Source organism: Triturus cristatus, chromosome 10 (assembly GCF_964204655.1).
Source record: "Triturus cristatus chromosome 10, aTriCri1.1, whole genome shotgun sequence".
In the NCBI taxonomy this organism is placed as follows: domain Eukaryota; kingdom Metazoa; phylum Chordata; class Amphibia; order Caudata; family Salamandridae; genus Triturus; species Triturus cristatus.
The window spans coordinates 799,420,565-799,447,633 of record NC_140593.1 but is presented as its reverse complement, the minus strand read 5'-3'; the positions used below and the strand labels follow the sequence as shown (position 1 = coordinate 799,447,633).

At 40.1% G+C, this 27,069-nt stretch overlaps 1 protein-coding gene across 2 annotated transcripts in view; it reads left to right on the top strand.

Moving 5' to 3' along the window:
• The window catches only part of JMJD8 (jumonji domain containing 8), a 106,239-nt gene that overhangs the window by 8,192 nt on the left and 70,978 nt on the right, over positions 1 to 27,069 (top strand). For both annotated transcript variants that reach the window (XR_014969516.1, XM_085628342.1), the window contains exon 3: positions 11,910 to 12,002. Coding sequence is in view for 1 of the 2 variants with exons in the window: in XM_085628342.1 (XP_085484468.1) it covers positions 11,910 to 12,002 (93 nt within the window). In the remaining variant the exon portion in view is untranslated. The remainder of the gene's footprint in view (positions 1 to 11,909; positions 12,003 to 27,069) is intronic.

Below are 27,069 nucleotides of genomic sequence, written 5' to 3'. Positions count from 1 at the left end.
CCATTGTGCCCATGAGTTCGCCAGCTCCAGAAGCATCGCTACATAAGACGGAGTCGGAGTGTCGATTCCTGCGGCGACTGACAAGTTCGAGGATGTGTGACGTATACAGAGCCTGAGGAAACCTTCCAGGCCTCCGTAAGCATACACGTCATTACGCGAGATCACTTGACGTGATCTGTACGTAGCGGCCATTTTAGTTTTGTTTCTCGGTTACTAGGCAACATCGGACCGAGAAAATGTATTGCCGCGGCAAGCTAAGCAGGGGATACTTCTCACGGATATCAAGCAATTAAGCAGTCGGAGGCAAATTCGAGTTATATATCACTCACACGTTCAAGGCATCGTCGAGTGGAATTTCTTTAAAAAACTCACGGTAACCAAAACTTTATCTCTACGGTGATATGCACACCATCCACACTACTCATTACTGTGCATATTCATCATTATTGTGCATAATTCCAATCGGTATAACTATGTAAATTCTGTTTTAATAGCACATAGTAATATACTTATTAACAGATAATATCTCATCTTATTTATTGATATTATTCACATTCTATAACCTTGTATAGAGATAATATTGTAAATGTATTATCTGGAATTGTAAATATTTTCCCTTGGGCATAATTCTCACAAGATTGGCAACATAGATATTATAATCAGAGATGGCTAATCAAGATTATGGCTTAGTTGCCCCTGTCCCATACCTTACACGTCCTGGTGAACCTGTATTGAAGTGGTTAGATTGGAAAGAATATTTTCTTAATTATATATCTGCCTTATAAGAAAAAAGTGAGGATGAATTTTCTGCATCTAGAAAAAAGAAAATGCTTTTGCACAGTCTAGGACCTGAAGCGTCCAGAATTTACTATCAAATGGAGAAAAAAGCGAGGGTGGGGTGGAATGTATTTCTTGAGACCTTAGAAGACCTCGACGCACATTACCAACCCCCTGTTTGTGTAGGGATTAGTAGATATGAGTTTTTCCAGAGGAAACAACATAAATCAGAACCTGTTGAAGATTATGTGTCTTCTCTGAGGAAATTATCTATTAATTGTGAATTTGGAGATCTTCAGGACAGCTTCATTAGAGACCAACTTGTCATGCACTCCAATAATTTTGCCATACAAGAAAAACTATGGGTATGTGGAGATGCACCTTTAAATGAAATAATAGCTATAGTAAAAACAGGGGAAATGTCAAAAAGATGTGCCCTAGTCGCGCTTAAAAATAAGGAAGAGAATAATGTTGTTAGAAAAGTCTCTAGCAATGTAAATGATAGTAAAAAACTTGACAGACGTAATTTCAAGGATTCTAATAAGAAAGGATCTACTTTTAAAAAAAACTTTCAAGATGACAGACAGCTCACATGGTACTAAATTTATCATTCGAACAGACCATAAACTTGGAATGGGACAGGATCAATATTGAGAGTAACGGCGGAAAAAGGGAAGTAGAAGCTCGTAGCTAATAAGAAAACGAGCGCAACTTTGCGCATATAGGGAGAAGCCAACAAGAGGGTCCCACAATATATAAAAAAAAAAAAAAAAGAAGCAAACTATCAACTTAACATTTACAAGCTGTTTTTGCAAACAGAATTATATGAGTGTAGGGTGAAGAGTTACACTCATATACATATCATTATATGTGTATGGTAAGTTGAAGTGTGATAGTTTAGGTTGTGGGACACGTCCTTGACAAGAGTTTCAAAGACATTATCTCCTTATATTTGTTCCAACTGACGACGGCATGTCACAGCAATCAAACCAACAAGTCAATGTGACCCTACCACCTCAGTTTCTTAGTGAACCAGGCGCACCATCAATGTACTAGCGTGTTACTGCAGAGGGAATTCTAGCTGGGGCAGTTGGTGTCTGGTCAGCGGTTGTGGTGTATGCTTTGTCCATGCTCCGTAATAAATATCCTACTTAATACAGAAGAGGCTCCTGTATCATTCCTACGATTGACGTACATCAAAGACAAAGTTAATCTGGTGTGGGCAGCTCCGTAGCAACCATACACACTTGTACAAACATCCAATGTAGAAACGGGGATTTGCATGGAAACTTCTCACGATATAAATGTGCTATGTGAAATGGTTGTCAGTATTTACTTAGCTGGCTTTCTTCACGTCGGAACGGCATGCAGCAGAGCCGAACGCACATTTTGGCAAAATAGCCCTGAAAGTGCCACACTGTCACAAGTTCAACACATGTTGAAAGGGAAGTCGCCAGTGTTGGAAATCCGATGTGAAGTAAAACTTGAGTAAACTGGTAATCCAAAGACGTATTACAATAATGTTTATTTTCGCGGATCGGCAAGATGTGCATACAGCAGAGGTCAAGCAGTACAATAACAACAAACTGCTCAACCAGTGAATATAAGCGCCCGGTCTCTTTTCTAACCCCGCATAGCCCCCTGCCCACCAGCCAGCAGTTTACCACTCGTTGATGCCTTATTTAAAAATGCATCACACAAAGTGGCATATCAACCGCTTGCTAAAGCGATAAGGCTGGCACGAGCGCGTGAGGAATCGCTCTCATGTCACCCTCACAGTTAGAAGAAAGCTCAATTAGAAAATGCTCACACGTGCATGTAACAACTTTGATGGACCAAGCAAATCTCAGAATTCTGCTTACAGCGATAGGCACAGATAGAAATTAGCAGTATTTCTAGTAATCTTCAATACTCCCAGTCCCTGTCTTCCACGTCTCAGTCCCGATTCCCTCCCTCTCTGAAGCTGTAACCGTTCCAACCACAGAGTGGGGGATCGCTCCATCTACAAAAAACCCACATTTCCAGTTCTAGACATTTAACAAATCTTAAAAGTCAGGAAGCTGTAACCATCATTTGCTTTAATCAAACCAGTTATACTAACCCATGAATAAAACTAATTTGTAAATAAAAGTATAGTAAAATTGTGTTTTGCTGACTCGCCACAATCTGGTAACCCAAGTCGTGGAACAGAAATAATTTCTAGGATTTTCAGGATTGGTGGCATTGCATCAAAGAGTACTGCGATAGTGTCAGTTCCTGTATCATGTTCCTGCAGCAGATTGTGATTTAAAAGCAGGCATAGGTTCTTGAGTTTAGGTGTTTAACTACTGAGCAAGAGCTCAGAGGATAGGTCTGCTCAGGAGAAGTAAAACTCTCAGACAGTCTAATGTCACAGAAACTCTGTAGCATCTATTTTGCTTCCATTGTAAATTTCTTAGCGAGATGGTTGCTACCAATCCAGACCCTGAGAAGAATTACAGTGTTCCCGGGGTTCTGGGTATTACTAACCTAACACCGATTGTTCCTACAAAGAAAATTAAGTGTTCTACAAAAATATGGAAATTTGAATAAGTTGAAAATCAGCTTAGAAAAAAAAATGTACAGTTTCAAACAGACTTCCTGAAATCGACTTAGGGAATAGCAGATGGGGGACCGTTTTGATACTTTGAAACTCATGACAGAAGAGGGTAGTAGGACCCTGTGTTCCCTTCCCTCTATCACAGTGACATGTAAGGGCCCGTAGATAATGCTCAGTCCCAAGACGACCATGACAATTAAAATAAGTCATGAGGAATCTGGAAACATGAGGCGCCTTCGATTCATCGATTCAGTTAAGTTCAATTGTGCATAAATTCAATGTCTTGTTTTCTTAAATGATGTATTATTTTGTCAAAAGCTGTGTTTCTTTCTTTGTTCTTTTGTCCTCAAATTTGTTTGCTGATAGCTTTTTTTTTCATTGCCTGGACAGAGAGTGGTATGAGGGTGCAGGAATGGGGAGATGAGAGATTTTCTAGGTTATATTTGAACCCTATAGAAGGTTTGTGAAACTTGTAGGCACATTAAGGATTAACCTTAACTAGAATGTTACTTCTCTTTGTAAGTTACTTCCAGTAGTTTGGGGGAGAATTTTAAGTATTTTTGGCAGTTTTTATATATTTATTTTGCATTTGTCGGAGGAATCACAATGTAAAACCCTTCATTCGTATTTTTCACTGGAGAACTCCATGCAAAGCCCCTTCCTACCGTATCAACTGACATGAGACCCTAATTAACAAGGTTTCTATCATTTATGAGTATTGGAACTACTTTCTGGTATTTGTTCTAAATTGCACTGCACTTTACGAGTTAAGGTGACTGTTTACCTCTATTTATGCCGGACAGATGTCCTTCTCTCTATGGATTTAAGTGATTTTTAGGTCGAGCCTGGGCAGCGCATGACCTACTCTGCCAGGCATGCTGTATTCGAATATGGAATTGAAGCTCCGCCCATATTTGTCATTGGCTTGTGTCATTGGCCTTTGTAAATGCTGGCTTTTGATTCATTAATAGGCTTGTTAGTCCCTCCTCAGTACCGCCTTGTCTTCATTTGTAACCTCCCATGAGGACTGGCCCCTTTACTTTTGTTGTAACACGGTATGTCTTATTTAGTCTGTAAGCACTATTTACTTTAATGAGTTCCTCATACTGCAGGCAGGACATGCTTTCCTGCAACATTTAGCGCGCCATGCAGGCTTTCACTTTCCAAGCAGCACGGTACAATGGAGGCCGCCTCTTTGAAATTAAATAGGTCTCAAATTTACCAGAGTTTGATCTATTGGCGCTGTAAATGACAATGCCTTTTATTTATGTGTTAATTATCAAAACAGATAAATAAAATTCATTGTCATTTTCAATGCCAATAGCTTAAACTATCGCTCAATGGAGACCTATTGCATTTCAAATGCTTGTTGATATTGATAGCGGGGACAATTTGCTATGTCTTTTCAAAGCCGATCCTGCATTTAAAAGTCTTAACATCTGATGCAGTGTAGTGTACTGGCATTAGTCCTACATTTCCGGGTGGAAGCAATGGGCCAGTTCTGCCTGTGCAGACCTCATCTTTGCTCACAGCAAAGGCATTTTTTGTTTTGAAGAAATCAAGTAAGTAGAGCAATTCCCTAACTCTATCAACATATTTTCTTCCCATACCATTCTAATCACTGTTATGCCGCTCTGACCACTAATACAACAGTGCTAAAAATTGGCAAGGGCCTAGATGTCCTGGAAACAGTTGCGAGGAGCAGTGTAAGGTAACCTGAGATGACGGGTGTGCAAGGACATGTATTGCAATAATTCCCTCATCATCCCCCAATAGAGAAGAAGTGTGAAATGATTGCAGATTTACTTACTGCCTGTTAATCAGTAGAATAAATTAATCCGGTAAAACACCCCTAGCAATGTTTCTGTTAACCAGTTAGGAAAAGGCTGTGAAAATGTCAGCAAGAATCTTTCATGGAACATTTGGATTGGGAAAGATTGCTAAATGACAATAGGTCCTGTGCCTTTAATGTAGATTGCAGTATTGTATGTTTGCAAGAAACATGGTGCATATTCACCTTCACACTTTTAGAATTTGAGACTTTTGTAGTGGCAGCATGTAAACGTTCATTAAAGGAAAAAGCTTTTAGGGGACAGGTGACAAGTGTTTCAACTGAACATGCGAAGACGCTTTGCATATGTATTGCAGAATTAATCTAGAGAAAATCGAAATCATAGGAATACTACTATATGTGGATGGTTTTTAGAATAAGATGAGAGATCAGTACATTGTACATTTTTGTCTTTATTAAACTTTGCTCATTCTTATTGGACATTCTGCAATCATATACAACTCAAGACGGGTAGTGAAAGTATCTGACAATCTACAATTGGTCATTCTATAATAAATCATCATCCATCCTCTTAAAAGAGCCTTGACAAAGCAACAGAGCCTCATGAAACATGTATAAGCTGTAGTGGGATAGTACTACAACCCAGCACATTGTATGGTTGTTAATTCGTTTGTCAAAATAACTTACAATTTGGCTGTATCAATAAATTATTATCAACAAACACATAATATGGCGGCTAATGCATTTGACTAGGAATTAACAAACTATACTTGTAAATGGTAATGATTTTGTAATTAATTGAATTTTAATAAGAAATTACAGATCTTAAAGATAACTGCTAATCTTGTCTTAAATTTTAATCTGAGCTGTTAGGTACCTCAAGAAATTAGCTTTACTACAAAATGCTATTGACAAACCCAGGACCTGAAACCGCGGCCTCTATCTTTTCTGTGCAGAGATCGCTGCACATGTACATACAGTTCCGTAGTAAATATGAGAGTTGCTGGATAATGGAGAATACTTACTTCTAAATGGGAAGGTTGAGGGAACTTTAATGAGGGACATGTTAGACAAACACACCCACAAAAGAGTAAGGCCATTGCTTGTAACAAACTATACTTCTACAAGATACCGTAGCCATAGAGGTGTCAAAAAAGGAGTAAAGTACTGTAGCTCAACCTTAGAGTAAGTCAAGCACCACACATGGCGACTTAGACACTCCCATAGAAAACAATAGAGGCAGGGAAAAAAAGAACCTTCAAAGGAACTAACATTAAAATATTTTCAATTATTTAAACTAAATATATATATGTTAAAAAATTGTGTATAAATATTTTATTATTTTAAAAGTTAATAATAGGCTTAATTAAAAAATACCTTTTTAAACCTTTATTAACAAGTTAAAATTGTTTAAATGAATTATTTAAATGAATTAAACAATGTTAACAACATTTACTGCATGTTAACTGAAAATAAAAATGTTAGTGAAGAAGGGATTTTAAAATGTAAAAATTATATATTTAAATAATATTTATTTAATAAACATTAAATTTGATTAAAAAATGTGTGCTGTGACAGTTTACTAGCTTATGGTTAAAACATATATTTTTAATTAACTTACATTTATACTTTACAAAATATGTGTCAGAGATCACCTACATGTGCAAAGTTAATAGTAGTAACTTGACACTTGTAAATCCTGTTATTGGAGTGTCAGCCGCTGATTTGAGTGGGTGGATAAATGTATGTCTACACCTAGTTTTATATCTACATTTGGAAATGGTGTATAGCAACAAAATGTAGAGTTACACCTAGATATATTAGTAAATATACACATGAGTAAATATAACCCTGTATATCTACCTTTGTGAATAGGTTCCGTGGCTCATAGTGTAAAACCCATTCCTATTCTATTCGTCAGACGTCTCAGTGTAAATCCCCTTCCTGTTGTACGTCGGGGCTTTCACAATGTAAAACCCGTCCTATAGTATTTGTTAGAGAGTTCAGTCCATAAATCCCTTCCTCCTGTATTTGTCACAGTGTTTGTTACACAAAGCAAAGATCCTTCGTACTGTATTTAACAAAGCTTCTCCTTTAACAATGTCTTTATCAGTTATAAACGTGGAAGCTGCTTTTTAGGGGGAATAACCTAACTGCTGCTCATTCAAATGGTATAGAAGGTACACAAAAGGGTGGGCTCAAAGCCCACCTCTCTACGTTATTCATCGTAACTATTTTTATGGTGATTACATGCACTCCCTCAGACAGAGAAATCTGACAAGCCAGATCTAAATAAGTGCTTGTGTTTACATTATGTTTTCACCCTAATTGAAACTATGTGATATTCTTGTTTTAATACTGTCAATGTCTATCACTGGTATGATGATGTGTTTCAAGTTGGTAATTTAAGTAAGTGATACTAATTATTTGACTTTAACTGTGATTTGTATCTACCTTTACTGTTGTTATGGTTGCATGTATACGTTATGAAAAACAAACGTGCAGAAACGGGTCTGACAAATCATTTTCACTACCATTAATTTTTTACCATGAGAGACATTCACCGGGTTGACAATACCAACCTTGTGAATATCTCTGTTGGTGAAAATTCTGAAATTGAGTTATCTCATTTAATTATTTCCCCTCTTTGTGCCCATTCTAAACTTTCCTTTTACTATGTTCATGGGGAAGTGGTGTCATCCTTGCCTGTACCTGCTGCATTCAACTTCTCCCGCTTCCTTGTGTTTCTTTATTCCTACTTGACCTCCCCACAGCCTTTTTTCCTCCTTTAACATGGGGATCCCGCTTTACCATCCCATACTCCTTTTCATCTTTTTTTATTTTTCATTCTGTCCTCCCATCCCTCTCCACCAACACGATAGCTGTGAGGCCATTCTATGTCTCTCTCTCTGCTTTTTGTTTGAACCTCCCTATGAGATTCCTACCACCTTTTCTTTATGCTCCATTTTTGGCGAATCTATCTTGTCTTCTTTTTGCATGTCTTTTATGGCCATCATCTTCGTTTCCTTTCTCCCTTTTTTTTTCCGGCTCACAATTGACACAGGAAAAGGAAAACCACAACACCTTTAGTCACGTTTTTCCCCTTCCTATGCTTTAAAAAAATATCAATCATTCCTCCAATTATCATTTTAGGAACTGTACATTTTTTTGTGTATATTGGAACCAGAGTTGATTTTATTTCCTCCAAAATCTTCAAGTTTTTGTGGAAATGGATATTACTCATTTTAGATACTCGCCAAAATGGAGTTTCGCCAGCCTGGTTCCGTCACTATGGGGTTCTCCATTTTGTAAAATCATTAAACTGAGCAGCTACCAATTTTGATTTGATTGATTCTTCAGAGTAGTGCTTGTGTGTTTGTGTTCATGTTCGTATTGATGTGTAAGTGGTTTTATAAAGTAGACTAGTAACTTGATATGTTTTAACAAAAACAGAAACAAAATAGGTGGTGTATTGTGAGATAATGGAGGGTAAGGTGACAACTTGTTAATACAGAACATGGGTTGCTTCAACTTATAACTCTGACCCTCTAAAGAAGAATCAGCCAACTACCCCTGAAGAAGCAACAACAAACCAATATTGTCCTTGATCTTTTATCATGGTGATCCCAAGAGTCAGGTTAATACATAGTTTGGATCAGTCTTCTTTAAGATGTGGTCGCACCAAAGTACTTTCCATATTCACCTAGCTTTTTGTCGTGATTCTTCCCAACTTCGAGAAATCCATAGTACTGAACTTCCCTCTCTGGAACCTCTTCATCGTCTGAGTTGGCGAATTCCTTTCCTAATGGGCTGCAGTTCTCCTAAGATTTATCTTTTAACTTGTCAGATCATTGTTTCTCCTAGAAGCAGATGCGGTTCTCTGGAGGCCTGAGAAGAAAGAGAGGGGTTCCTAATTAATTCCAACATAGATTTTTTTTGTGTAACCTCACTTTATGTCAATGCAAATCTGCTCCCATCTTCTGTGCGTCTCATTAAGCCCACTGCCCAGTTGTTCTCCATTGTATTGGACACCTGCAATCATTTTTATGTGTATCTTGTCATCTTCAATGTAAATAATGAAAATAGGATGCACACCTATTATGTTCAACGCTGTCATGCCCAAACGACACCCAAATAAACAACAACATTACGAAGTGGGGCGTCATCTCGTCCCAACCAATCGCACTGCTGAATTATGCTGTGTTGGCTGTAATTATATCTCCACAATAATCCATGTAATTCATTTAATCAAACTCTTTTACTCCTCTCTTCACTTGAATGTCGAATGTTTTGATTCACACGCGGTTAAATGTGCCATTTTTCCAGATTTCTTCTGTTCAAACTGTGCCCCTCCGGACCTCTCGTAAGAACTTGATTGATGCAAAGTTCATTAAAAAGGCAGTGTTTATTCAATACACCCAATGCATTTCGGGCTGGGAAGCCCTTCGTCAGGGGTAACTACAAATCACAATGAAACAATAGCCAATTGTTACTTCAAATCATAACATAGCTTCTCACTTAAATAGACATCACAAATTCATTACAATGCCATTTTACGTTTCAACCTATCTATCTCTGTTCACAATCAGCCTCTATGTCAATAGTGTTGTTAAAACACCCTCATAACATTTACTAAGCGCTCCATTGTCACAAACGCAACATGGCCCAACTCTATCCATCTGTTAATTTTGTTCACATTCAACAAACCCTTCTTTTCACATGCTATCATCTGTCCCCATTCTCTCCCTTCTTTACTCCCACCTCTCTTCAGACATAGTGTACAACAGTTCTCTTCCTGAGGTCTAGCGTGCCATCACTGGCCTCCATATCACTCCTCTAATGTTGCTTTCCTCTGCCTGAGACTCCTCCATTGTTTATACTCTCATTAAAGCCAGAGATCTTCTTCCTTCAAAGGTCACCACTGCCTTTTCATTTCCAGGCAATTCTGATACAAATCTGGAAGTATCCCTGGGACTAAAAGTCCAAAATACTTAGGCCTCTTATTTAACGCTTCCTGTCATTTTACAGGGGAACCTGGTAAGCATGTTTAAGGCAGGTGCGCTGTTTGGCCATCTTCCGCTGCCTCTTCCAGTGTGTCTAGAATAGAACCCTTATAGACTACATTTTTCATGGGGGTTGTTAGAAATGAGGTTTCTGGTTGGATAAACTGTACATACAAGTGAGGCAGAACCCACCACTCTAGTCATTGTGAACTAGATACACAACAAAGATAACCTGTGATCACCCTCTGGCAGCTTGGGGCTGTGTAGGCAGTCTTATCAAAAGAGGCGATGGGTAACACACACACACTCACAGTAACACAATGAATACATCACAAAAAGACTCCACAGAGGTTTTGAAATATAGATTATTGTATTCTGAACAAAGCAAGACCAAAATGATAAAAATCACATGTATACTTTTCAAGTTATGCAGGTGTTACAAATATCAGTGCTGTAATTATCTCCGCTCTTCTTAGAATCCCTATGGTAATACGAGAAAGGAAGAGCACAGAAGCTTTCCCACAGAGACCTAGTACTTGTACCCAAAAGTGCCTTTGAAGTTGGGGTGACTGCAAAAGAACTCTCTGATGTGCACAGGTCTCCTTTCTGCCCAGTCCTGTCTGCCAGCCTAGCTATCTGGGATAAATCAGCCCTTTGTGTGGAGACAGGACACTACCTATTCCAGTAAAGTGTTACCTCCTCTCTTCCCTCCTGCCCTGGTTGATCCATCAATATGCAGATGAACACTGTGTCACATACCGCCCTACTAAAAGCTTAACAGTCTCTGGGCCTAGTCGGGTCCGCACTCAAATGGCTCACTGATTTTCTGACCGACCGTACTTTTCAGGTCTTTTCCCCGTCAGCAAGCTCCAAGTCTGCGCACACAGGTCTTCCAATGGCAGGCGTGAGACAGGTTTGAAAGGCTACTTTTGGGGGTGGCACAATCTGTGCTGCAAGCCCACTAGTAGCATTGAACTTACAGACCCAGGCTACATGGTGTCCCACTTTACAAGGGACTTACAAGTAAATTATGTCAATCAGGTATACACCAATTACAAACATGTTTAGGGGAGAAGCACATGCTCTTTAACACTTGATAGTAGTGGTAAAGTGCTCAGAGTCCTAAGGCTAACAAAACCAGGTCAGAAAAAAAGGAGGAGGAAGACAGACAAAAAGTTTTGGATAACCCTGCAGAAAGGGTAATTTCCAACAGGGGTTTTCTTTAACTGGATCTTCGTTAGTATTTTCACAGGCGTACCTAGCAGTTCACCAGCGACTGTGCCACAGAGTCAGCATTTATAGCTACAGAAGCTTTTTTCTTCTGATTGGAGTAGACAGGAGGGAAACAGGGGTTCTCTGTTTTCATATACCGTAGCACCCATAATCAAGCAATGGTAAGGCTTTTTGGCGCTGCTTGTTGTAGTAGAATTTGACCACCTTGCAGATGAAAATAAAGAACGGTGCCCTATCTTAGGATACATATCCACTTCAAGCTCAGCCCGCTTTACTCTGCTAAAATCAAATGAGCAGTTACCTTTGACTGTTTAGTTCAGAATCACGTTTTTTTATTATAACCAGCAGAAGCAAGCAAAAACCCTTAAAATAATGGAAAAACGAAATTAACTATCTATAAGTACATTTTCCTTTGCTTACACATCTCGGCAGCAGGTGTTTAATCGTATGTATATATTCTTGAAGTGTCTTAAACGTGGCTAGAGTAATTTATTTTTAATTCTGTCCTCTCCCAACTCCTTCTCAGGTTGACAAACGAGTACCTAGCTCCAGGTGAGGAGGAGCACTGCAGCATCGAACGGAGAGATGCCTCCCTGACTTATGCAGAGTTTATTCACCAGTAAGTAACATATGTATCAGGGTGGGGCTTGCTTGGGAAAGGGTTACCTGACTGGTTGAAGACATTCTTGATGTCTGATTGTCCAGTATACATTTGCCCACATTGGAAGACAACAGTTTTCTGGACTGCAAAAGAAAGTCTAAATGCTGTGAAAGTAACAGAGGTGAGTATTTCCTTCTCTTTCTGTGTTACACTCAAATATTACCAAACATTACTGAAATAATAAAACTTACTGCAACACCCATAAAACCCCTAGAGTTCTTGCTTTCAACTTCAAAGATAGTGTCTTCTCCTGTTTAAAACCTCACATCCTGTTTCTCACACTTCCCCTTTTTTGATTTGAACAACCAAAAACAGTCCCAAAAGCTGCAAATTCATTTTTTAAATCAAATCTGAGACTGAGCGTCCAAACTGGATACCAGTTGCCGTGAGCCTGAATTCAACCACTTCCTTTTAAACGCAAAAACAGAATTTGTATATTTTCTTGGATGGAATACAGAAGAAAAAGACAGGAGTGAACTGCTGACACATGTATGTTTTTTTTCTTCACATTTGTTGTCCCTGGAAGTTCAGTGCATGTATCAGAGCTCCTGAAGCCTTATGGGGATTCTTTTCTAGCTATGACTCTATCAATCTAAGCTGCCATATTGCTTTTAAGGATCATAGCAACTTGTAGCTTTTTGGTAAATAATTCAGCCTGTTCTAAAAGGCCTCTGAGACACCCGTTTCTCTGAATAGTTTCCACACTAACAATGACATGGTACCCTCTATCACCATCGGAAGAAGAACATTCTGAAGACTCTGGGGATCCAGTGTTGGGGAAGCAATGTTGATTCAGAAGATCCATAACAAGTCTTGTGCCCTCCATATCAGGGCTTTCAGAATCCGCTCAGTCTTTTACCCACTGACCCGAAAGATAAGCAGCAGCAGACCAGCAGTGACCTAAAATTACCAATTAAGATTGAGCAGAAAGAGTGAAACCTCTTATTTTCAGACTTACTAGTGAAGAAAAATGAGCCAGGAAGAGGATGAGGATTTGGACTGGAGAGGGCAGCGATTGCTTGGAGGTGAAAGCAGTTGTGCCTGCTTTGTACAACTCTAGGTTTCATGGTAGTTGTATGACGTCATATTTGCGCTATTTGAAAGTAGTAGGGAAAGAAAAGCATAATATAGGCTTCTGCATTTTCATGCAATACCTTTTTGGAACACCAATGTCAAGGGAAACAGTCATAGTTAATGTAATATTTGCTGCCTTTTGAGAGTAGTAAAGAAAGGTAAGAATAACGATAGTCTCTGTATCTCCAATTTAGGAATAAATCATTTGGAGTTACACGAAAGTAACAAATGCAATGTAAAGGATAAAGTCAATTCAAGGGATAATAATTGTTGGGCCTGCTGTGTTCCTGATCGCGTGTGCGCGCGGAGTGGCGCAAGGCAGGAATAAAAGAGGCCGAGCAGGGCAAAAGAGCGCTTTATGTTCTAGTCTACATGTGCGGGTCTTCGTCCTTCCCCTCTCCACACTTATCTGATTTCTTTCTGGGTTGGTCGGGCGCTCGTCAGCGTTCCTTCGGGGAGCTCCACTTCCTGACCTATATTGCTCGTCCGGTGCCACGGGGACCTGCACGCTGCTCCTGGCAGGCTCGTCGGGCTCCAATTTCTGCATCTCAGCTTTCCATCTGGTGCGGCAGGGGCCTTCACGATGGCTTCTGAAATATAAAAAGGAAAAAGACAAAACAGTGCACAAAGAATCCACTCTCCTTAAGGCGGTAATCTTTGATTTGATTTGAACAATATGTAATATACTTATCTAATGTAGTCTCCACGGTGTATGGAGATTCTGCTTCTTTCTGACTGATTGATGGCTGTGAGAAAAAAATACATATAAATTAGTCTTCTGATTATTTAAGGGGCTGATTTTTCATTGTGTATTTTTTTAATTTTTCTTTTACCTTATCCATTTCGGCAGAATATATATTTTTTCTGGTTTTAAAATGGATATGAATATGTTGGGCTGTAATTGGATTACATGCTGATCATCTCTTAGGTTAGTTATCCCATATACATCCTTAACTATACTGTCCCATTGTTATAAGTAGAAAACACCTAATGATTTAATCTTCTACATAGATTCTGCTCTCTGATATCACATATACCTAAGTGGAAGATGGACCTTTCACAGGTTGTTATAGCTAGTAGTATCACACTATTTGTAAGTGTTATCACCAGAACCTTATTTCCACTACAGGAACCACATAAAGAACATTCAACGAGAATATCCAAACCTGAAGCACTTTGGTGACGTGTCTCCCTTTTTCTTTCCTTGGTTTGTTTCCCCTCTTCCCCCATTTTTACCGTGTTGGCTTTGACGCTGTTGGGCTTGCACAGGTGGGTGTAGGAAATTGGGACCCTGCATCTCGCCTCTGCGGAAACAACAACTGAGAATTACAATAATAAGCCAGAGCTTAACGCAGAACCATATAGTCAGTTTATGCAGCGGTACTAAGCAAGAAGGATGACTCATGGAATGACTCTAGACATCCCCTTGCTTAACAAGGTACTGAATCTCTTTGTGAGATGACTGACTCCCCCTCAAATCTTTCCAGAACTAACAACTGAATTCACCGGTAAAAGGGTGACAACCTGAACGCTGTGAAGTGTAAACAAGCTAGTTCATTGAGCAATGCAGACATACATTTAATACCTTCTCGCCTTGTAGGCTGTTGACATCAATCTGACCCAGACACAGAATTGGCTTCACATCCAATATGGTCGTCGGCACTGGATTCAACACTTAACTCCATAGTTCAGACTGTACAATTAAACTCTCATAAGCTGGAGACACAGATTTCTGTCCTAAAAATCTTGGCAGACTATACTATGTCAAATGACTCACAATTTAACAATCTCAATAACTTAATTTAATAAGTTCAAAAAGAAAATATGAAAATTGAGAATTCATGCCAAAGCCCCACAGTTATCGATCAATTGTTCATGCCACCAGAGATCATGAAAAAAGTCATTCACTTCTTAAAAACAGAGCTATCTACTGTTAAAGCTTCAAACTGTACAATGCTGCCTCATATCGTGATTAGTCCGCAGGCAGCCGACTGCAAGGCTGAATGAGGAAAAGGGAATTTGTCAGAGCTTCAAAATCCCGAGTTACCAAAACCCAATGAAATAGAAGATACAAAAAGAGGGAAATAGTCTGTTAAAGCAGAATAGTAAGCGCCTTAAAACAAATCATGCACATGCAGGATAAACCAAAATAGGTTGCAAGGGTGAGTGCCTGTAGGGCAAACCGTATTAAGGATTTTTGAAGTAGTTAATAATGGTCTGATGAAGAGTCTCTGGCATATGCCTAATACAGTTTGGTGTCAAATCTCATAACATGTGTTTGTCTCACCTTTTATGTCTAGTCAGAATTATGCTGTCTTGCTTTTATTAGTTTTATTTGTTGGGCCTTAAAAACTAGGAAATCTCTGAGTTAAAAAGTTTCATTATTAATTGCAGCATTTTAATTTTGTATGAATATAGCACTTGCATTTTGATTAGTAACCATTTTAACCTTATAATGCTTTTAATGATTGATTCTTACTTTTAAGGGCTTTTGCTGTTCTTTCTTATTCTTAACAAACTTTCGCTTATGTGGCAGGTTTTTATTATCATGGATTCATGCAAGTAACTTTGATCAATAAAGTACCTGATAGCCAACAAGACATCCTGGGCAACTTGGAGGATCCCTTATGTTCCCTCTTTTATGGACAATTTAGAGTTTTTTGTTCCCTTGGTCTTTTCTTAACTACAGGGCACTTTATTATCAACAGATGTATTATAACGCTTGTAATTTATTCTATACATTTTGTACTGTGATCTGCATATATCTTGTTTTGCACTTTTATCTTGTGTACTTTTATGGTTTGTTTGCGACAAAATAAAGATGATTGACTGACTGGCCTTACTTAATACAGTTGCTTCATAGGAAACAAAGAAATACCCCCTCCCCCCCCCCCCCCATCGAAAATCCCTACAGAATAAGGGCACCGATGTAGAAAATGTTGACCCGCAACACCCACCTAAATTATAGCAAGTTAAGTCATTTTCTACAGATGTATCTATATCTAAACCTAGGTTAGACATGGTAGACACCTCCTCAGCAAATCCAGACATTCTCAAGAAATATCTTCTTAGCAAAAATTACAATATAATTGTGGCAAACTCGTGTACTATAAACAAGAGCCCTGTGACAAAGCCCAACAGTATGTTTGGCTACTTCGTACCGAGTGCCTGCTGACACTACTTCAAAGTGCTCCCACTAGTGAAGCACTCTCTATTCATGGCCCAAGCAGATTAGACTGTATTAGCAGAGTAGATTTACCATCTACATACTCCACATTGATACATATTCAGGGAAAAGATATGTTAAACGCTGAAGTGAACCCTTTCAAAGTAGACACTAATGAGCAAAAGTCAGTCTAAAAAGTAAATCAAAGTTTAATGTCACCAATTATTCAATCCAATAGATTGCAAGAAGCATAAGTAACTGAAGGCACCCTTTGTACTGATCTGTCAGAGCAATATTCTGATGTCCAACTTGCATCTCACCAACTCAGTCTCTGATGCACGGAATGAAAAGGTCAAACCAAAGGCAATTTTGTACCTCAAGTATCACTCACGAGGTAAGGAGGATGTCCTTAACAGAGGTAGCATCCAAAAACTCTGTAACGCTTTACTGGTCCTCAATATGATTTGCTATAAAGTTATAGAGACATTCGCTTTTAAACCACTGCAGGAAGGGGAAGTTAATGATTGTGAAGTCATCACATTTGCTAACAAATCTATTGCCTTGTGTTTAGAAGATAACATTGAACAGCTTGCAGAATGGGGTATTAAAATAGTGCAGTCATCACATATGAATTGTATTTGCACAACCATCTCACAATAAGCTTTCGTCACCCAGCATGGAGTGACCCATTTTAATAGAATTGTTTCCAGTTCCTCTATATTACATGGAGCTAAGGGTGTTGCGGAGTACAGGTGCTTTGACTTTGACCTAACAGTCACTACTTGTGCAATAGAGGGAAAAAGGGGATCCGGGTTAACAAAAGATCCTTAAACAGAAAATTGGGCCTGGCCCTCGACTGCTTTACATAAAAGCCCCTTGCACTTACTGCAGTGTGCAGAATAAGTAGTTAGCTATGTTCCCCTGGGACATTACTGCGATTGACGGTCTAATTAAAAAAGCCAGCAATGCTAAGTACCCTGAAGAAAATGTACATCTTATGCTTGCAGGAGATGTGGTCATTAGTTTCAATTCCCATAGATGATTATACTGAGTTTTTCTGTCCTGTAACACCGTTGCCATGCGAAGGTCACTCATATGGGGGACTCACAACTTATACCCAATTCAATAGTTACGGAAATATCTGAGCTCATTTCATCGTCCAACAACGTTTTAGTTGTAAAGATAGGTTTTGGCTGGAATAACGCACACAAATCAAAAGCAACTTTTATATGTAACATGTACATAAATCCTAATTTAGTCAAGGGAAAGAAAACCTTGGGAAACCTTTTGACACTGAGTCAAGTCACAATGAAAACTGACCCAAATCCCATGTGGATCCTCACAGGGTATTTGAATGTAAACCTTCTCTCCTCAAATTGTAATCCTACATGGCACGATAGGGATGATTCACAATGGAACATACCACCCACCATGGCAAAACACTGAAAAAGGGATAAGAAAGCGACAGCTTTGCTAAACAGTCTACACAATTCGGGCCTTCAAGCCTTAAACGGGTGCTTTTCATCTGACCAACCTGCAGCATGTACTCATTTTGCAACACAACGCATGGTTATCCTTGATTATACCTTGGTCACAAGTAAAGACGTCCATGAATTCCTCGATTATACAATTGTCCCCGTTCTCAAAAGTGACCACTCATATCAACAAATGACTTTATTTTTCACTTGAGAGCCCTACAATTGTCAAAAAAACTAGGAGCCCAAGCCTCAATCAAAACTATTCAGAAAATAAATTGAGGAGCTGCAGAGATAGCAAACCTGAGTGAGGTAATTAAAAAATGCTATAGCAATCATCATAGATGGGACAGTCAGCTTCTTACACCCTCTGACAGATGGCATCAATTTACAGGAGGCTTTCTACAAAAAGCATCAAATATTGGTCCATGAAGCACCTCTGTTATCTTGATTTAAAGACAAAATTCAACAAAATTATGAGGCAGAGGAAATATAACAATGATTCATCTGTTAAAAGTGTGAATAAAAGGAAGATCTTCTTATAGGAAGAAACTCTGGGAAATATAAAAGGAAGAGAAGAGAAACAACTAATCATGCTCTATGAAGCTGCCAAAGACACAAGGAAATGTTGGTCAATAGTGAATCCGTACATCAGTGAATATTCTGCTGACCACCTGGATTGCCTATATTACGTCTACTCATGACCAACACTATGCCTCCTGAAAGATGGGATTAGAAGGTTCTGAGACACAATCCGTCTTAACTGGTGCCCACGATTTTTCAGTCCTGTTGAGTGGGGTCAAACTAACTATAAACTCGATCCACAGGCATGGTGCTCCTGATCTCAATGGGATTTTGGCTGGCAACCTTAAACAAGCCGCATCAACATGGGTAAATATAATACTGCCTATATATTTATCTTTTTTAGCATTGCATAAAACTTCGAAAAGCTGGAGGGGATTATTGCTGGTCCCCTCCCCCTACTCACAAGAAAAGGGTCTAAGAAAATTTCACAAAATCTTCAGCTAATTGCTCTGGAAAGATCTATACAAAACTGCTCCTTAAAGAACTGGTGAGATGGGCGCCTGAAAGAAAACTAATACCGTTTTTCCAAACTAGTTTTTCGAAGGGCTGTAGAATAGATGATTACGTGCAATCTATGGCCATGCTTGAGGAAGATACTATCAAAGCAAACAGAAAACAGCTACACAGTGTGATGTCATATGTTTGCAGTGGACGTAGGCCATTGAAAACACTTGTTTCTTGGAGGGGTATAAGTCCTTTTTTGTTCCCGCTTCCCCTTCGAGGGTTGGCTGATCCAAGGGTGGTCTGGTTGTTTATGTTTCTCTTAGGCTGAAATGCAGTATTGATGTACTGACCACGGATAATCCAAGTTTGCAGGCGTTTTTACAAGCGGGTCTTGTAAACTTTTGCTTCTGAATTTTTATAATGCCACATCGTCTCTACCAGAGGACTGTAACATATCCCGGCTGGGTGCTTTTCTGACCAATCTTAATGTTTCTACACGGTTCAACTTGTATTTGTGGGTGATTTTAATATCCATTTATGTGAGGATCCAAGAACACGGGGTACAGGGGGTTTATCCTATCCCTGTCTCTCAGGGATGCACCTAGAACGCAGCGGTCAGGGCGATAACTTGAATGCTTTAGTTAGCAAATTCGATATTTTACCAGCAATTGGCAAACTGGATCCAGGTCAGACTGATACTACCCCCACCTTCAAAGGGAATGGTAGTGACTCTTTTATTGATTTTATCTTCTTCTCCACCCCCCTTTTTTACCTAATCTTGGACTTTTCCATCAAAGTGAGCATTCATAGTGACCATAATCTTTTGTGTCTTAAAGCATGCTGACCCCTCCTAGGGCAGAACAAGGGGAGTAGGAAGGGGGTTTATTGCAAGCCACAGATGGTGGTTGATGGCTTAAAATGGCTCAGATTAGTCCTGAATCCTTCCATGAGACCCTCTTAGTCAAATGTCAAAACAAGTTATAGATCCGTTTGGCTCCACAGCCGGCAGCAGGAGAGTTTATTGTCAATGACTTCGTAGCTATAGCTCGCTCCATAGCTGATTTATTGAAGGCCCCCGTTCCCAAAAAGCACCCAGATAGGGCTCCAAGATGGTTTGATTCTGTCTGCTCGTGTGCAGCCGGGATGCTTAAGGAGGCACTACTTATCACCCCAAGAGACATCCTCCGAGTAAGAACCTGTAGAAAGCAGTATAAAGAAGCTCCGGGTAGGCAAAGGGAGGCACTGAAGGAGGATGCCTGAAGCAAGCTCTTGCAGGTTAGTACCATTAAGAACAGCAACATGTTATGGAGCATTGTCAATAGTCCCTGGCATCGGACACAGCGAACGCCCTTGAAGCCCATATTACCGAGAATGAATGGGTTAGTGATTTCGAGGAAATGTTTCGGTGTCCCCCAGCTCTGAGTGTCCCCTGTGGAGCAGGAGTTGTAAATCACACCTAATATTCTCTGAGGGGGGAAGTCAGGTTGGGTATAGCTGAGTTGACCCGTAAGAAGGCCCCGAGACCAGGTGGAATCCCCCCGATCTGTACATCGCCAACCTGGAGTTGTGGGCCCCTGTTCTCCCCTCAGTTATCAATGCAGACATCAGAGTTGGTCCCCTGGCCTCTCTGGGCATTTCAATTATTGTTCCAGTCTCTTTAAAAAAAGGAACAGAGACAGCACGCATTGCTATAGGCCCATCTCCCTATTGGACTCTGGTCAAAAAGGTTTGACGCATTCTATTAGACAGATTTTCAAATTGGGCTCATGAGAACAACATCTTGTCAGAAGTCCAATATGGCTTTCGCCCTGGCCGTTCAACCATAGATCAATGCTTGAACCTATTTATAATCTTCAACAAGTATACTGTAGCCCATCTACGTGGCCTTTATGGACCTGTCCTCCACGTTTGACTGTGTGAATAGAAGCAAGTCGTGGCAGACCTTGTTATCCTTGGGGGTGACAGGGACATTGTTCTTTTTTCTTTTTTTTTTTACAAGATCTCCTTCGAAATATAAAGGCTGTTGTCAGATATTCTAGTGATTTTAAGGTTATGCACTTGTTTTCTATTCAGAGAAGGGTCTGACATGGCTTCTTTTTGGCTCCTTTTCTATTTAAAGTAGATATAAACAATCTTGAGAAAGTGTTATTGGAGACCAAGGTGGATTATCTACAGGTGGGACGGCGTGGCCTTCCTATCCTGCTGTATACTGATGATGCCATCTAATGTCCAGGACTGAGAGGGGTTTGCTGACGCTGTTAAACTCTTTTGCTCAATTCTTGGAAGATCAGGACTTGCTGGTCAACAACTCAAAGTCCTCTGTGATGCAAGTAGGTGCCCGCTCAAGTAGGCTCCACACCTTTAAGGTTTGGTCCATTCCGGTCCCAAGGACAAGTGTTTTCTCATACTTGGGGGTTCTGCTGGATGCTACGATGAACTCGGGGCCCCTAAAAACCTGTAAGAAGAATGATCTCATCAGGGCGACTGCAGCTATTTTTATCTTTGCCGCAAGACTGGGGAAAAGACCTGTCGAGCCACATGACAGCTCTATGACAAAAGTGTTGTATGGCAGTTCAATCTTGGGCTACACCACCTTAGATGAGCTCCTAATTGCTGAAAATATATATTTTTTTATATAAATAGTTGTATTATCTTATAATAAAACATCAAACAACTCAGCAGGTACATTTCAATCAGAGTCCATCGATTAAAAGTAACAAGATTTACAGTTAGTAATGATACAGAGTTGACGGTATTATGGTTTTCCTTTGTGGCCCCCTTAGTACCTTCCACCCCCGTGACAGATATATGCCTAGAGTAACGAACCCCATGCCCACGCCCCATTTCATATGTTCTCAGTACTTCTATATCGTCCTCTTCCATCTCTAGATTGTATTAACTCAGCCATGGCTGCCAGATTTTCCTAAACTTTTGCGGGCATCCCCTCACTTTATACACTGTCTTTTCGGCACCCATGTACATGTCCATGAAGATTCGCCACTCTTTCAGAGTTGGAAGTTCTGGCCTCCCCCAGTATTTAGCTATATTACGCTTTGCCACTACGAGGCCTAAGTTACTGAGTCGAAGTTGATATCGTAGAAAGTTGACATCTGTGTGGATGCCTAACAGAATATACTTAGGGTCCATCGGGATTTGTGCATGCAGTATATAGTTTAGTTCTTGCATTATCCGTGTCCAATAGCTATGTATTTGCCGGCAGTCCCATAGAGTGTGGACGGAGGAACCGCATTCTACTCTGCATCACAGACACTCCGGCGTCTCCACCCTGCCCATCGCATGTAGTTTTGCCCTGTCATAGTACACCCTGTGTAAGATTTTAAACTGAACCAGTCGTAGCCTGAGCTTAATCACCACCTCCCTAGGATGCATTAGGGCCGTTTCCCAGTCTATGTCTTCCAATGTCCCTACGAGGTCCTCCCACTTGCCTCAAAGTGTTAATAAATGATCAGGCATATTGTTTATTAGAGTTTTATATGTTCAGGAGACTGCTTTCTCCTGTATCTCTTCCTGCAGCAGCCGGCCTTCTAGTGGGGCATATTCTGGGAGATCTGCAATGTTAGGTCTTTGCGCTTGCCAAGCGTGTCGTCGTTGAATATATTTATAATGCTGCGTATCTGTCAAGTTATATTCCCTTCGGAGATCTGCAAATGTCATAAAGGCGCCCTGTCGTGTTATGTTCAACAGAGTGATGATTCCAATGTCGTCCCATCCTTTAAAGCACTGTAATTTTGCAAGTTCAGGCAGCCGTTTACCCTTCCATAGGGGTGTAGACTTACTTAGTCTTTGTTCCCATTTCATTGTACGTTCGGCTTCCCTCCATGCCTCAACCACCCTCTGCGTTGCTGGCAGCAGGCTTCTCACCTCGTGGCCCCCATATATGTAGTGAAGGTGTGAGCGTTTGGGAAATTGGAGTCTCTCTAGGGTGTATGTGGGATGATCCTGGGAGGCGGGCCCCCATTCGTTGATGATTGCGAGGTGTGTCGCTCTATTATATGCCCGGACATCTGGTAGTGCAATTCCCCCATTATATTGGCTGCATTGCAACGTTTGGAGCACCACTCTAGTGTGGCCTCCATCCCATAGCAAAGTACGCAATTCAGCAATTATCGCCCTAAAGATTGCCTCTGGTATATTACAGTACGTATTTTAAAAAATGTATTGTAACTTGGGTAGTGTGATCATTTTGAACATGGCAGCTCTCCCAAGCAATGTCAGAGGGAGATGCCGCCACCTAGCCACGTCGTCCCGAAAGTCCGCGAGGACTCGCTGAATGTTGTAGGTGAGGCAGGTTGTCCCGTTTTCCGAAATGTAAAGTCCTAGATATTTAAAGCCCTCTTCAGCGATGGGGAGATGCACCGGTACGGACCGCATGTCAATGTGCCCCCCTATTGGATATACGGTTGACTTTCCCCAGTTGATCTTGTACCCCACCTGTTTACCATAGTCATCGACTACCTGAAAAATGATAGGGAGTGTCTTATCCGGATTAGTTATATACTGTAGGATATCGTCTGCGTAAAGCAAGATTCATTCATCCAACAGCCGTCCCTTGGAGTCCTGGAACCCTGTTAGATCTGGGTGTGTTCTAATCAGGCATGCTAGAGGTTCCAGGACAAGCACAAAGAGCAAGGGGGACAATCGGCAGCCCTGTCTAGTCCCCCGCTGGATGGGAAACTCAGCTGACTTAACGCCATTTACTCGTACTCTAGCCCTGGGATTTGTGTATAAAATATCGATCCACGTCTGGAAGTTGTGACCGTAGCCGAATTTTACGAGTACCCGTCTCATGAAAGGCCACTGTACCGTATCAAGAAAATAATTTTTTGAGACAGCTTTTAGCCGTCCCTCAGGGTACCCCCACCTTTATTATACATGAAGAGTTCGGTATGACTTATCTCACCGACTTGTTAGCCTACTGCCCGATATCATTATAGTAAACAATCTGGACTAGCAAGGGGACATCTTTAAATAAAATGATCATACAGAACTGTATGGCCCTTGCTCATGCCTCCCATGTCCTGTGGCTTAAATACATCAAGGAGGGCCTGGTGAACCTGGGGAGAGGAGACCTCTCTGCTAACCCTGAAGCGAGCAATAAGAGGTACCTGGTTGATATTAAGGTGGCTTTCTTTAAACAGCAAGCTATAGCCAGGGAAGACAAGGAGCTATCTAAGCCTAGTGTACGTCGCTTTATTATGTTAAGAACCACGCTGGCGGTTGAACCGTACCTATTAGGGTTTGTTAATTCATACGATCTTTTTATACTGACTAGGTTCCGGTTTGACCTTTTTTACCTTCTCCTCGCCCATCCAAGTGGACAGCGCAAGGGACAGAGTTTGTTGCCCTGAGGCTGGGACGGAAAGTCTCCACAGGACATGCTCCATTTTATGATGTTTTGTAGTTTTTATGATCCACCCAGAAAGTGCTTTATCATCCCGATTTTGAAAAATGCTAATTTTAGGCAAGTGTGTCCAGCCTATATTTTTTTACAAATGCTTACAGGCAGCTCTGCTTTTTATGTGCTTAGTGTTTTAAAATCTGCAGTTAGGCTTAGGTCTAGCTGTGATTTGTGATTAAAGAGTGTGCTTTTAATTTATTGTTTATGGCACAGTGCACTTTGTTATGCCTTGCACACTTTTCATGTGTATTAATTGTTTTTACTGGATGTGATTTGTTAATCTAAGCAATTCTTCCTTACCTGGCTATGCTTGTGTGACCTTTGTGTTACTTGTACCTTGTTCTTCACATTTAGCCTAGGTCCTTACCTTATTTGATATGGTTTATTGAGGAATATTTTAATTTAACTGTATGTGTGCTTTTATGGTTTTAACATATGAAACCGAATATAGACTAATTTGAATGAAACATTTGTAAATATAAGGTACTGTGACATTATGCAAATTAATGCCACACACTATGTGGAGTAAGAACACTAAAGGCAAATCCAACCTGGTTACAAAAGCAGCGTACAGCAATAGTTCAGAACAAATTAAACTGAAATTCATGTGCTGTGAAGCAGAGATTGACCAGGTGTTTGTGAAGAAACATTTAAGCACAAAGCCAACCAATGTTACTGCATTCATGGACTTGTAGTGTACAAAGTTCTATCTATGTGCCGAAACCATTAACTAATCATAGTTCCACAACGTGCTGCGGAGTGACCCCCGGAGGAGGATGTTGGAACTAGCACTTTCTGGTTGGCTGACAGAATGCCCCCAGCCAGACAGGCATTCCCAGGAGCGCTTCTTTAAAGTTTATTACGGCAAGGTGACGCCTCACCAACGCGTTTCGCTTATAGCTAAGCCCACTTGGGCAAGATTTCTGTCAGATAATATGTTTGGCTGTTTCAATGACTTCAACATATGTCTAATTACGATGTATTCAGTATGAATGGGTATGCTTTTGCCTAAGTAGTTGATATTTTTACATAACTGTTATGGTACAAGGTATTTGCCCACTGGGGCTAAATTGAACCGGCGGTGTAACACAGCATTGCTTTAATATTATTATTCGTTGATATTATTGAAATTGCAGTTCAAGTCAATAGCATTTAATTTATGTATTTTATCCACATGTAACTCTATTTGCTGATAAAGATATTTGATATCTGCTTTTGAATAACCACTAAAAAATGGCGCCCTTGTTAGACTTTGAATGTACTAGTCTAATACAGTCCTACTTTTGTGTTGTTTGCAATACACATATGTATAGAGGGTGCAATAGAGTTTTCGCCATACCGTGAACAAGCTATAAGCGAAACACGTTGGTGAGGCGTCACCTTGCCTTAATAAACTTTAAAGAAGCACTCCTGGGAGTCCTGGATTTCTTTCCTTGTAAAACGGAGAGCGTGCGTTGTGACTGTCAGGGCAGCCGGAGCCCGTCCAGGACCGCCGTGGAGAAAGCTCTGAGCTTCCGGGGTTTGGATTTGCATATATATATATATATATATATATATATATATATATATATATATATATATATATATACATACATACACATATATATATAGTTTTGGGAAAAAGAGTCTTTCTTGCTGTGAAACAATTGCCAAGATCCTGTAAAATGCACGATATTCAGCGTCTATAAAGTATAGAATACCTTATGACATTGAGAACTTATGGTAAGTTTCTTTCCCTTACTTTTCAACTGTATGAATGTTTTTCCTTATACACCAACACCCATTTCCAATTGCATAGTACCCTTCCCAGCATATTGAAGATTATTGATCTGATATTGCAAAATGCAGGAAATGATAGTTCCAATTAACTTGAGCAGTTAATGAGTTACTTCAAGCAACAAGCCAAAGTTCCAATACCTGGAAGAAACTAGATTATTTATTTTTCAATCAGCGAGGAACCTAATCATTCTTCAAAAGATTCAGTCTAATCAGACCAGGAAGTCCGTAACGTGTTTTACATGCTTAGTTTTGAGATTGCTTATTGTCTTGCTGTCCTCTAGATTCTGATCACAGGTCAGCCTGGAACAGAGAATCTCTGCCGGATCTCCACCTATAGTTTTACTGTGCTTGAGGAGTCAATTTACATGGTTATGTGTTTTGATTTAGGTAATGCCTGTCAACACAATATATTGTAGAAATTCAATTTTACCCACTAAGCTTTGTGTTGTAGTGAAGTGCAGTTTAAAGTTTGCATTTTTGTGATTTGCATATTTTAGGTAGGTCTCATCATTGCTTAACTAATTGTACTATTGTATAACCAAAACTGTGAGAACATTCATCATGCCACCGTTCCCGCACACACTTATTTGATTATCATAAACATTTTTGGATTTGCTGACAAAATAATTTCTTAAGGAGAACAAATTACACTTACATTTCACATGAATTTAAGAAAACCTTTCCAGTGTCACTTGATCAGTGACACCTAACAAGGACATGTTTAGCTTAATGGTAAAGGATGCAACAACATCTGCTCAGTTTGTAGGTCTCCTTAAAGGATATTGTTAACTGATTTACTGAGTGCCTGCCTTATACTTTACAAGTGGTTTAGTCAGGTGACTGAGAGCTTTGTGAGTAGAAGTGGAATTAAGGTTGAATGCATGTTAATAGGGGGTGTCCATATCCTTTTTGTTCTTCTCGGGACACCATATTTAGACAGCCCCTTTCCTCTACGCCTCCGATGGTTTCTTACAACTCCTGGGGTCAATGTCTGCTTTGTTTGGGGGTCTGCTAGCTAATCAGTATCGTTCACAATCATCCACAGTTTGAACATAGGCATCTCCAAAAACAATTGTCATAACA